Here is a 12,497-nt window from a genome sequence, read left to right on the forward strand (position 1 = left end):
AGGAATTAAGGGGAAATGAAAGTAGGCAGCTCCCTCCCTTTCAGCAGAGTGGTAACAAAATCACCGTGTGTGAGGTGATTTTCCATCTGTCACTGGCCAGACAAGTGGAAGAAGAAATGTGCCTGTTAGAGGGGAGGAAGGAGATCTGCTCTGCCAGAGCCAGGTGTGTGCTCCCTGTGAGGCAGGCTCTGGCTCAGAGGCTGGAATAGGCTGTGCAGGGAGAACGGGGAGCCCGGGCAGAGGCAGAAAATCTCCAGGGCAGCATGCCTGAAGTGATGGTGACTACAGTTACAGAGCAACTGAGGAGCCTTTCTCACCCTCTTTATTTGTGTCCCAGCTGCTGGAGTTGGGAAGGAATGGAGAACAACCCCGAGCTGCACCAGAAGATTCTGAGGAGGTGAGTCCTCTGGCATCAGTTTTCAGCTGCCTGCAAGCCTGGTTTCATGGGCTGGTTGTTTCCACCTTTCCCCCCTCCCAGCACTGTTCAGCAAACTGGGTCGTGCCCTGGTCCTGCAGGGTCTCTCTGAGCTGAGCAAGCCCTGTGGGCTGAGCCTGAGCCCTGTGTGTGCTCTTTGCTGTGCTTGCCATGAGCAGAAGCTGCAGCTGAGGGAGATCCTGGAGCGGAGGAGCCACACGGAGCTGTACGAGCACGAGAAGGACCTGGTGTGGAAGATGAGGTACGACATCCGTGACCAGTACCCACAGGCTCTGGCCAAGCTGCTCATCATCACCAAATGGAACAAGCACGAGGATGTTGCCCAGGTGAGGATGTTGGGGCTGGCAGCCAGGGCACCTTTACTGCCCCATCTTTCAGTGTCTACATTCCTGTGCTGTGCTTGGGAGTCCAGCTGAGCAGGGATGTTTCAGTTCCTTCAGGGAAGCTCCCAGCTGGAACCAGCTGAGGTCTGGCTCTTCTGGGCTGTCCCAGATTCATTACTGGCCAGCAAGGTCTTGTTTATCCCTTCAAGAAACTGGAGGGAAAAAAAAAAAATCTGTTTAATTCTTGGGAATAAAGAGTTCTGTATTGAATATTCTTAAATGTTAGTAAGAGATCAGCACAAGCCACCTCAAGGGCTCAGTTTTTGGCCTGGTATCTCCAAACTTGCTGTGAGGCATCTATAAACAGTGACACACCATACCCCCCCCACCCCCGCCAAAGAGCTGCTCTTTCATCAGTAGAATTTCAGATTTATATCCATTGTCATAAAAGCCTTGTTCCTTTTTGTTGCTATTTTCTTTTTGGTCATTACAGATGATTTCCCTACTTCAGACCTGGCCAGAGCTGCCTGTCCTGAATGCCTTGGAGCTGCTGGATTTCAGCTTTCCTGACCGTTATGTTGGTTCCTTTGCTATCAACTCCCTGAAGAAGCTGACGTAAGTGTTGGCCCCAAGGGAGAGGCAGAGCCCTTTCTATTTCTGCTCAGGGCTGCTGAGGGGCTGTGAACAGGAGTGACAGCCTTGTCCTCAGGCTTTTACAACAACACTTGTGGCAGTGAAGACAAGGCTGTGTTTCATGTTTCTGTCCACAGGGATGATGATGTGTTCCAATACCTGCTGCAGCTTGTCCAGGTGCTCAAATATGAATCCTACCTAGACTGTGAATTAACCAAGTTCCTGCTGGAAAGGGCTTTATCCAACCGCAAGATCGGCCACTTCCTCTTCTGGCATCTGAGGTGAAGAGCAAATGTTTTGGGCTTTTTCTCAGTAATCGAGTGAAACCAGCACTTACTGAGTCCTTCATTGCTCTGGGAAGTGGGAACTGCTACTTTTTCCCTTGGGTGATTCAGTAAGAATTATTCCAGGAGGACAAAGTATTTATTTTTGTTATTTATTTTTGTCTTTTGTCATTGTAGTGCTGTTGTTTGGGTTAGGTTCTGTTTTCAGAATTTATATATATTTATTTATATATATTTATGGCTATACACATACATGCATCTGAGCTGGAATTTGCTTTGGGCTTCCATGGCCACCTGCCAGCTCTGAGCCATAAGCTCTGAACTGTTCTTGCTCCCCAAGTGATGTTCTCAAAGGAGGGGCTGGTGATTGAGTCACCCAGAAAGATGTTTCATCACCTCAAGCAGTGGTTTTCCTCCGTCACCATTTGAGGTTGGGGGCATTTTTTCTCCTTCCCCATTACATCAGCAGCAGGCAGATCCTGTGGTGCTGTTCCCCCGTTGCTGTGAATGGGAGGAGGAGCAGTGCAGTGAGCCAGCTCTGCTCTAACTCCTCCTGCCCTGCCTCCCTGCCCAGGTCAGAGATGCACGTCGCCGCCGTTTCCCTGAGGTTTGGCCTGATCCTGGAAGCGTACTGCCGGGGCAGCACCCACCACATGAAGGTGCTGATGAAGCAGGTACAGATTGCTTTGGGCCATAAGGTTCCCTTCCCTTAGGGCAGGTTCCCAGCTGATGGCTTTCCCAAAGGAACATTACCAGTAACACAAGAAAAGCCTCCTAAGGGCTGTTGGTTTGGGTGTGTCCTGGACATCCCCAGCTCGTGGCTTTGCTCATCCCTGGCTGCAGTCGGTGTCTAGGAAGGTCTGAAATGTTCTGAGCACTGCTGTTGTTGGATCAGCTGGGTGAGCTGCTCAGCAGGAGCTGATCTCAGCTGGCTCATTCAGAGCACTGCAATCCCTTTCAGTTGCTGTGTGCAGGTGCTGCTGGCATTTTCCCACTCTGAAACCTCTCTTACCTGTCAAGGGTCACTGTAGCAAATTGAGAAGTGAGGGACTCATCTCTAGACAAAGCTGTATCCAGGATGCGCCCACAAGCCAGTGCTGCTGCTTTCCAAGACTGAGCAGCACTTTTGCACAGCCAGAAGTCCCCAAAAGCACTGAAGGGCAGGCTGGGCTCTAGGGCTCATCCTCACCTTTCCAGCCAGTGCACCTCACTCCTTCCTTTGGTTCCTGCTAATGTGTTTTATTCCTGCTTCAGTCATTACCTGGCAAGGCATTTGTGTCCAGCACAAATTATCCACAATTAATTATGCATCTTCCTCAAGCAGATACTACTAAATTTGTTTTGCTGCAATGTGAAATTGCTGCAATGTGAAATTGCTACAAATTGAAGAGGAAGTAAGAGATGGAGCCAAGGTTTACATTTCACAGATCATCTTAATATTTTTTAAACTTTCTTCAGGAATTTCCTATTTGTTAACCTGGTTTCATCCCTCCCTTTTTTCAGGGAGAAGCACTGAACAAGATGAAAGCTCTGAATGACTTTGTGAAAGTGAGTTCTCAGAAGGCCACCAAGCCTCAAACCAAGGAGATGATGCACATGTGCATGAAGCAGGAAACCTACAGGGAAGCCCTTTCCCACCTCCAGTCCCCCCTGAACCCCAACATTATCCTCGCTGAAGTTTGGTAAGGGAGAGATCTGCACCTCTGAATTTGTGTGAATTTTGTGCTTTGTTTCACACTGGAGCCAGGCTTTGGGTTATCCCAAGGTTCTTTCCTCATGGAAATCCCAAGTCCATCAGAGGTGGAGTTGCTGTAGGACTGGCAGCCTGGATGGCTGGTATTTTAATAGATGGAAACTGATGGTAGTATTTTTATTTCCTCTAGTGTGGATCAGTGCACCTTCATGGACTCCAAAATGAAACCTTTGTGGATTGTGTTTAATAATGAAGAGACAGGTGGAGGTGGAGTGGGTATAATTTTTAAAAATGGAGATGGTAAGTCTTTATTATGCCTGTGAAAATGTATCTTTTAGTCTTAAGTATTTACTGGGGTGAGCGGGCCTAAATCTGGACCATTAAGATGTTGTGTAAATGAGGACCTTTAATGTTTTTGGGTAGTAATCTGAAAATATATATTAACTCTGTATTTCAGCTGCTTCTCTGTTTCATTAAGATTTTAGTGCAGTGGTAATTGGATACCTTTGAGCAGTAAAGTGATATTTTTCTCTGTAACGCTGCCCAGATCTGCGCCAGGACATGCTGACTCTGCAGATGATCCAGCTGATGGACATTCTGTGGAAGCAGGAGGGCCTGGACCTGAGGTGAGCAGCGTGCACAGAGCTGTCCTCCTGCACTGACACATCAGGGGAGGCAAGGCTGTTTTCTCTGCAAGCTCGTTTTGCCCCCAGCAGGTCTGTCTGGGCTTCTGGGAGCAGCTGGGCAGGTCCTGTGGGGCTGGGGAATAAAACTGCAGAGTAGAAAGGGAGGAGACAGGACAGGCAAGGGAAAGGTTGAAACCTGCGGGCAGGATTTCAGTGGAAGGGTTTCTTTCATCTCTGCAGGATGACCCCTTATGGCTGCCTCTCCACAGGAGACAAGACAGGGCTGATTGAGGTGGTCATGCACTCGGACACCATCGCCAACATCCAGCTCAACAAGAGCAACATGGTGGCCACAGCTGCCTTCAACAAGGATGCACTGCTCAACTGGCTCAAGTCCAAGAACCCGGGGTGAGGGGCTCACCTTCCCCTCCCTGCTTCCTGCCCTGCTCCTCCTCCTTCAGCCATGCACAGCTCCAGCCTGTGGCTGCTCCCCTGCCTGGCCCACCTTGTGTGGATCTCATTTCCATTGTGGACACAACCTCACTGAGACCCCTTCGGTTACAGGCAGTTCTTGCAGCCTGTTTTTGTAAAGCAGGGGTGCTAGTCCTGCCTCCAGAGAGCACTGCAGCCATCCAAACGAGCTTCCCTCCCTTCTCCTGCAGCTGAAAACAGCTCTCCCTTCGGGGCACTACTGGAGTCCAAAGGAAAATTATCTTTCACTCTTTCTTACCCTCTCTAGAGATGCCTTGGACCAAGCCATCGAGGAGTTCACCCTGTCCTGTGCTGGCTACTGCGTGGCCACCTACGTGCTGGGCATTGGGGACCGGCACAGCGACAACATCATGGTCCGGGAGACGGGACAGGTAACCTGAGATGGGAATATCGTCCTTCTCTCTCCCAAAGCCCTGTGGTCAGGACCTGCTGAACCCAGTAACTGAAGAGAACTCAACACTAATCAGCTAAAACAGGTTTTTCTGAATATTCTGATTTTTTTTTTTTTTATTTGCAGCTGTTCCATATTGATTTTGGTCACTTTTTGGGGAACTTCAAGACTAAATTTGGTATTAATAGAGAACGAGTCCCTTTCATCTTAACCTATGACTTTGTGCATGTCATCCAGCAAGGAAAAACTAACAACAACGAGAAGTTTGAAAGGTAAGTGCTGGGAGTTAAACTCAACGTCAGCTTTTGAAGCTCTAAAGTTTCAGTATTTATTTCCATCACTATGCAGCCTACATGAAAGTAAATACATTATTAACTGGAGAGAGCAGGGGTCAGACAATGTAGCTTTGCTTTACAAAATGGTCAGATTTGCAGTCTTCACTCCTTTGGCTGCTCTTTGCTCCTGCACAGGTTCAGGGGTTACTGTGAAAGGGCCTACATGATCCTACGGCGCCACGGGCTCCTCTTCCTGCACCTCTTTGCACTGATGAAAGCTGCTGGGCTGCCAGAGCTCAGCTGCTCCAAAGACATCCAGTACCTAAAGGTAAGGGGTGAAAAGTGAACACCTGCTTTTGTGGCTGGCTGAGGAGGAGTTCAGTGTGCAAGGCCAGAGTCTTAGAAGCAGATGAGCTCCAGGAACAGTGAGGGGATGTGCAGGACATCAGAAATGCCAGGTCCTGGTGCTCAGGTTCTTCATCATGAAGTGAGCAGGTGCCAGCTTGCAGGGAAGAAGGCAGAGACCCCTTGGCTCTCGTTTCCTTGTTTGCTTCCTGCGTCACGACCACCCATTCCTGGCAGCTGCAGAACACTTTGTACAAGAGCAATACAGAATCTGCTCTTTCTCTGCACCAGTGGAAGCAGAGGGTGCAAGTGTTTATCCTCCTGCAGCTACAGGAACAATTAAAAACAATTGATGGCTATGCCATTCCTCCTTTCAATGGAGTAATTTTTTATGAATAAACAGCTTACTGGTTGAGCAGTGACTGGTTCAGTTGTGCACTGATTTGTGCCTCTTGCCTCCAGGACTCCCTGGCCCTTGGGAAAACCGATGAGGAGGCACTGAAACACTTCAGACTGAAGTTTAATGAAGCCCTGCGGGAGAGCTGGAAAACCAAAGTGAACTGGCTGGCACACAACGTATCCAAAGACAACAGGCAGTAGAGCAGGAGCTGAGGAGGATGGCACAGCCCGAGCCCAGCTCTGACACACAGGCTCCTGAGGACTGAAGAATGGTGCAGTGTGGAAGTTCCCCCACTTCGTTCCCAGACATCAGACATTGCTGCATGACTGAAAACCTGTTGGCCTGTCCTCAGCCACACCACTGTGGCTGCTGCAGATCCTTGGGGAACAAGGGAGAGACGTGAGGCAATAAAACTACTGCATACAGTAAAGGTAGGTAAAGGTACTGTACCCTTGAGAACTCCTTGAGCTTCAAATACATGTTTCAATGGAAGAGTCGAGGCACATGTAACATCCCTCTGGTGTGCTAATGGCTGCATTTCTATTTTCTTGAAAATTTAGCTGAGCAGAGATCTCCCTGTGTCTGTAGCCCATCTTCTAGGTCACCACTGTTACAGCTTAGAGGCATTAACTATGGCATGTGGTCACTCCTCCTGCCCTGTCAGTGTCCACTGACGTGGGTCAGCTCAAAGCACACCAAAGCTGACTTGGACAAATGCTTTTACTCTGTCTCAAGACAGGATAAAAACATCCACGCTGGCATCTTGCTTTCTGTCTGCTCCAGAGGCCAAAGTGTTCTGAAACTGAGCTGGAACTCAGCTCCTGCTGTCTAGAACTGATGGCACAAGAGCAGCTTTGGGGTGGCCACTGGATCAGACATTTTGCTTTCCAAAGTTAGGCTTTAGTTAAACCTTAAGTAATTCCTGCATTTATTTTGGTTTCAAACCTGACAATGCTAAGACTGCATTTTCAAATTAACGTACTCACTGCTTCTTTTCATAAAAGATGTTAAGCTGTGAGGTTTGTTCTGGTTTGGATCTATTCATACAACCCTGTTGCCTCTCAAGCAGCTGTTGGTAGAAGCAGCAGTTCTGGCATAGAAGACACCTCATTTTAATTTAATCTAACCCTGGGAGACCCTTTTCCCTCCACCTTCAGACAATACTGTGACTGAAGCACTCCGGCTCTGACAGCTGCTTTGGTACTAGAGCGAAATGCTGCAGGATTTAGAGCTCAGTGCAGGCTGTTCAGTGAGAAACAGTCCTGTGCCTCTGCTCCATTTTAGAGAGTAAATATTGCTATTTCCTTGCTTATTAAACTAATGTACAGAGCAAAAAGTATGCAAAAAAATCTTGGGCCCTGTGCAAGGTGAGATGCACTGAAACCACACCCCAATCAGGTTCTTGTGGAAGGGAAGACACTACAGTTCCAGAGCTGGAAAAGCAATTCTCTTGCAGTGCCAGAGCCTGGTGTTCAGGGTGCTGCAGCACTGGGACCCTGCTCTCCTCCCAGCTTACAGAAAGGTCAGACCTTCACCAGTTTTAGAGCAGTGGTTCCTGTCCGTCACTTTGCAAGTGCAATAACACAAAGGTGTATCAGTATCAAGTGCAAGAGCTGAGCACAGTTTTACAGAGGTTACTTAGTCTGGAAAACTTGACTTACCTACAAGCAGTAAAAAATTCAGTGAGTCATCATGTGGACCTTCTTCCTTGTACACCCTGGGAGAGTATCTTGGATAAATCTCTGACAGCTCTGTTGGGGCAGCAAAGAGCCTTTGACTCCAAATTCACAAAGCAGCAGCTCACCTGATGGTTTTCAGCAAGCTGAACTGTACTAAAGATTGAAACTTAAATAATTTTCAAAAATGTTCCATTTCATTACAAGTGGCTTCTCATTTTTATAAATATGTTCAGAATGATAGACCTATTTCTATTTATTTAGAGATGTTTCTGTCATTAATTTTTTTTAACTCTGTACAAACTGATTGTGCTTATTCTGTTGCCTTTGAAAAAAGAAGTATTTTTTTAAGCCAAACCGTGGTTCTGCAAGAAGAGAATGTTTACATGTTTAGCTTTTCAGTTGCTTTAGGTACATGTTTTGTAAATAAGAAATAAAAGATATGGACAAATTATACACAAATGCTGCCTCGTCCTTCTATGCTTGAGAGCAATAGCCACAAAACTCCCCCAGCAGAGGCAAATTAACACCATTTATGTAACTGGGTTCTACTTTGTTTCACTAAGTAAAATAAAAAATGCAAACAACTTTTAGAACCAGAAATTTATTGTAGCTTATAGACTTTCCAAACTGACCTGTTACCAATATACACATCTGAAAAGTTATACCCACAGTGGCTACAAACTGCATCAGGACATTACAACCCCTCAGAATTACCATTAAGTCATGATCAGTTTTGGTCTAAAATACAGCAGCTACAGCAACAGTATATGGAAGGATAAGTCTTCTACACATTAACACAGGACAACTGTCAGACATAAGTTAAAAGTTTCCCAGTTTACTTAAAACTAGCAGTTAATTACCACGTAAGTAGTCAAAACCATTTCCCCATTTTAGAAATCTAAAATTTACATTAAAAAAAACCCCAAAAACAACCCCAAAAAACAGAAAGCTCTGGTGTGGGTTCTTTCCCTGCTGCCAGGTCCATCTCTATTGTAAAGGCACTCCTCTGTTCCCCCAGAGCAAACCCCCCTCGATCCCGGCGGGATCTACATTCCCGTGCTGTGTTTGGGAGTCCAGCTGAGCAGGGATGTTTCAGTTCCCTCAGCGGGGCTGCTCTGGAAATCCAGCTGTACAAACAGGTGGCTCAACCCCATCTTTTATCCCCCAGGTACTCGGGACCCTTCGTGCCCCTCTCTGGCCGTGCCCTGGCCTGGCCGTGGCTCTCTGGGCTCTGCACCCACACCCACGAGCGAATGCTGGCGCTGGCTCACCGTGCTCAGGAGGGGATGCAGCCCCAGGCTCCTGCTACAGGCAGAACAAGTTACTCTTTAATCCACCTCCATAGAGATCAAGCAGAAATTCATTATTCACCACTCTGCATCAGACCAAATGAAGTTAAACAACCCTGCCTGAGAGAAAAAACAACCCCCCACATTTGTACCTTCCAGCTACTGCCCTCTGCAATCCCAAATTGGAACTGGGATCATAAACAACCCAAATCACATGAATTAACATGATTCCCAAGGTTTTCTGGTTGGATAATTTATGCTACAGTTTTTCACCAGCAGGAAAACACAATTACCAAGTGTAAACAAAGGCTTAAAACACCGACAATCGGAATTACTGTACAAGGGGCTGCAGGGGAGGAGCAGGAGTGTTCAGTGGTATCAGCTACATCCCAAACCCTCCCACTTCCAAATTAGAAGAAATGAACAACAAAAAACCCCAAACCCCTGTTCATGTAGAAGGGTAGCCCAGGTGCTCAGGTCCCCAGGTGTCAGACTTCCCCTACACCCAAACCTGTCTGCAGTGTGCACAGCCCACACTGGACCCCAGGCACCCTCCCTGGAACTACCAGGAGCTGTGGCCACACCCCACCATACACGTAGTGTTATTTCCCCAATAACTTAAAAAAGCCTCTATGGCAAGCCTTAATTGGAGAAAAAAAAAATAAAATTAAAACCAAACTGTAGTGCACGGGGGAGCTGAGCCTCTGCAGAGGCTCCTAAAGCCTTTACAACTTCTCACAAGCTTTGTCTGTTCCCTCTGCAAAAACAAGGAGGTGAAAGAAAAGGAAGGAGTTCAAGGAGAGCGGGGCATGAGCGCACATCGCAGTCAAGGCCAAGACAGAGTTACTGAACATCTACACTAAGAACTGTGCCCGTGCTCCTGCTGCAGTAGGATGAGACTTGGAATAGTTCATGCCGCATGATTTTTCACTTTAGCATGTTTTAAACCCCAATCCCTGTTTTCACTACCACAAATGACATAATTACATAATTCCAATATATTTACAAAATATTAAAAAGTCTTGTTAATCTTCTACATATTAACCTCATTCTGCCACTTTACACATGCACTAATTTGGGGAAAAAAATTAAAAGAAATCAACAGGCTGAAATGAGCAGCTTTACCCTTTGTCAACAAGCAATCTTTGCATCTTTTAGAAAGAGAAAAAGGAACAAAGCCAAGTTTGTTTCACTGAGCAAAAAAAGATAGTTCAGAAAATAATGTGCAACGGCTACAGAGCTGTAGAGTCACTTAGCTGAGATGACACGAAGAAAAAAGTGCAAGGTGGTTCTCACAGAGCGTAAAAAAATCCAGTCACTGAGGCATGGCTGAAGGAAGAGGTGCTAACTACAACCCTAAACATCGGGAACTAGCTGACAGAACACAAACACGGCTGTGGGGGGTTCAATCTACTGGCCAGAATGATTTTTTTTGTTTTAAACACCATGAATCCTTGGTACCAATGGAGTGTGTTACAGTGGAGTCTTCTAGAGCGGGAACATAAAGACAAAGGGAGCAGCTAGAATCAATAACTGAGGGTAGAGTCATCCCATTCCAGCTGCTGCTGTCTGTTAACATTCTGTTGGTCCTCCTGCTCTCCCTCTTCCTCCTCACTGCTTTCAGACTCTGCACTAGTGATGTCATCTTCTTCTCCATCTTCACTTTCTTCTTCCTCCTCCTCCTCCTCCTCTTCACTGCTGTGTTGATCCTCATAGGTCTGTTCAGACAAAAATTAGCTGTCATTACCATACTGGCCAAAATTCTTTTTATTCTTTATTCAAGTCACTATACTGAGGAAGAGCTATTGCAGATTCCTTGCTGGATTTAGAAGTTCAGCAGGAATTAGGCAGAAACAGAAAAGACAAAGGAAGTAGCACTTTGTAAAAGAGTTCTGTGACATTGCTGTCAGTCCTGGCACTCTACACAAAGTGGTTGTGAAGGAGGATCCAGGATTGCAAATTCTACTGGAAAAGGATCTTACAATAGACACAGAACATGAAGTGCACACATCTTTCCTGTTCCAAATTTTCTAAAAATTCAGATGTCAGCCACAGGAGAAGGAAACATCATAAACACAGATGTTTTGGCAATAAATTCCTGCAAGTTTAGACAAAAGCAGGCTCTGTTTAAGGCACTCTGCACATGATGAACACTAGTGCCGGATGCTGGATGTAAAATCCCATTCTCCAACATGAAACTCTAACCCCTGCAAGATCCCAAACAAGCGCTCTTGGCATTTGGCACGTTCGTTCTAAATCCCCAGGTAATGTCTCTGCCCTGTTCTCAGGTTCTCCTCTGCCCACAGCCAACCACAGCCATTCCAGCTGGAAAAGGCCAGCAGCTCCCCAGGGTTACCTCCATGGGGTTCACAGTGATGGTCAGAGCAGAGTCATCCCAGTCCATCTCGTTCTCCTTGCCCGTGTCCTGGTCCCTCATGGTTCTCTGGTGCGCGGCGCGGATGCGGAACACGCCCAGGATGATCATGAACACCAGGAAGCTGACACACACCACGATCACCACCGTGGCTGTGCTGGGGACAACTGCAGCCAGAACACACAGCAGTGGTAACTCACACTGTGCTAACAGCTACTCCCCTTCCCATCATCACCTGCTGGGGAAAATGGCTTTACACGAGTATTCCATGTTAAGTTATATTTCATATGTATTACACAAAGGCTGTTTGTCTTCAGCCATGCAAAAAGTCAGTAAGAAATTAACAATGAGACTCAGTTCCTTAAATATAATTACATCAATCTGAAGGACTGAAAACACAGGGAAAACACATTCCACCACATCCACACTCCTTTCTCAATTGCTTATTTTTCTTCTCCTCACATCCTACACCCATGCCAAATTAATGTAATTAAAACAGAAAGGGCAGATACTGTGACTCATCAAAGGAATGGCACTGCCATCTTTTCCTCCTGCCATTCACAAGAAATTCTGTCCCAGTTCCTCACTTTCTGCAGGTCTTGCAGTCTCCTCCCCTTTTCCAACACACACACCCCAACAGAAATCTCTTCTGCTGGGCAGGAAAGGGAATTTCACAGGGTTCTGAAATCTCACTCCTCTCTGTCTGGGCAACAGCAGAACAGGACTGAGCAGCTGCCTGATTTATTAGTCCAACACACTGGTTTGAACTCTGGGAAAAGAACTCTGCAACACCACAAAAAGCCAGTTCAGCTTCAGCAGCTGAGAATCCTGACCTGAAAAGGGATGAGGGTTTGCCAAGTTGTGACCGGAGAGATCAACAAAGGAATGATGCACTGGGTGAATGAACTGAGGCTGTGCAGCAATGTGATTGGCATGTTCCACTGGGCTGGCTGTGTGGATAACATTCACCTAGAGACAAACAGAAAGTGTTAAACTCCAGAAACACAACAGTTTCTGAATTCTGAAGAGATAAAAATAAAGAGAAAAAAAATTAAATTTTAGTGCCTTTAATGCCACTTTCTGCTGTACTTCCATATATTTGATGTAAGCATATGAAATAACGATTAACCTGTACCCTGCTGCAAATAAAATGCCATTTTATCCTCTCTGTGCTTTAACATAATCCCTCAGTATCAGACACTGACACATCACACAAGCAAAACAGTGAAGAGCCCAGCACGTGCAGCTGTGGCCTCC

At 46.5% G+C, this 12,497-nt stretch overlaps 2 protein-coding genes across 19 annotated transcripts in view; one reads left to right on the top strand and one right to left on the bottom strand.

Annotated features, from left to right (window-relative positions):
• Window positions 1–8,036, top strand: part of PIK3CD (phosphatidylinositol-4,5-bisphosphate 3-kinase catalytic subunit delta) — a 35,205-nt gene extending 27,169 nt beyond the window's left edge. For all 15 annotated transcript variants that reach the window (XM_086860805.1, XM_086860807.1, XM_086860808.1 and 12 more), the window contains 13 exons: window positions 338–397; window positions 595–762; window positions 1,253–1,374; window positions 1,530–1,673; window positions 2,251–2,350; window positions 3,180–3,358; window positions 3,560–3,669; window positions 3,917–3,995; window positions 4,236–4,403; window positions 4,735–4,858; window positions 5,005–5,150; window positions 5,349–5,481; window positions 5,961–8,036. In XM_086860805.1, coding sequence (XP_086716931.1) covers window positions 338–397; window positions 595–762; window positions 1,253–1,374; window positions 1,530–1,673; window positions 2,251–2,350; window positions 3,180–3,358; window positions 3,560–3,669; window positions 3,917–3,995; window positions 4,236–4,403; window positions 4,735–4,858; window positions 5,005–5,150; window positions 5,349–5,481; window positions 5,961–6,098 — 1,671 coding nt within the window. In that variant the 3' untranslated portion in view covers window positions 6,099–8,036. The remainder of the gene's footprint in view (window positions 1–337; window positions 398–594; window positions 763–1,252; window positions 1,375–1,529; window positions 1,674–2,250; window positions 2,351–3,179; window positions 3,359–3,559; window positions 3,670–3,916; window positions 3,996–4,235; window positions 4,404–4,734; window positions 4,859–5,004; window positions 5,151–5,348; window positions 5,482–5,960) is intronic.
• A 126-nt stretch (window positions 8,037–8,162) lies between these two features.
• The window catches only part of CLSTN1 (calsyntenin 1), a 30,550-nt gene continuing 26,215 nt past the window's right edge, over window positions 8,163–12,497 (bottom strand). For all 4 annotated transcript variants that reach the window (XM_086860822.1, XM_086860823.1, XM_086860820.1 and 1 more), the window contains 3 exons: window positions 12,074–12,209; window positions 11,223–11,407; window positions 8,163–10,584 (listed from right to left, as the gene is read on the bottom strand). In XM_086860822.1, the coding sequence (XP_086716948.1) occupies window positions 10,393–10,584; window positions 11,223–11,407; window positions 12,074–12,209 (513 nt within the window). In that variant the 3' untranslated portion in view covers window positions 8,163–10,392. The remainder of the gene's footprint in view (window positions 10,585–11,222; window positions 11,408–12,073; window positions 12,210–12,497) is intronic.

This window comes from Cyanistes caeruleus, chromosome 22 (genome assembly GCF_971803275.1).
Source record: "Cyanistes caeruleus chromosome 22, bCyaCae1.hap1.1, whole genome shotgun sequence".
In the NCBI taxonomy this organism is placed as follows: domain Eukaryota; kingdom Metazoa; phylum Chordata; class Aves; order Passeriformes; family Paridae; genus Cyanistes; species Cyanistes caeruleus.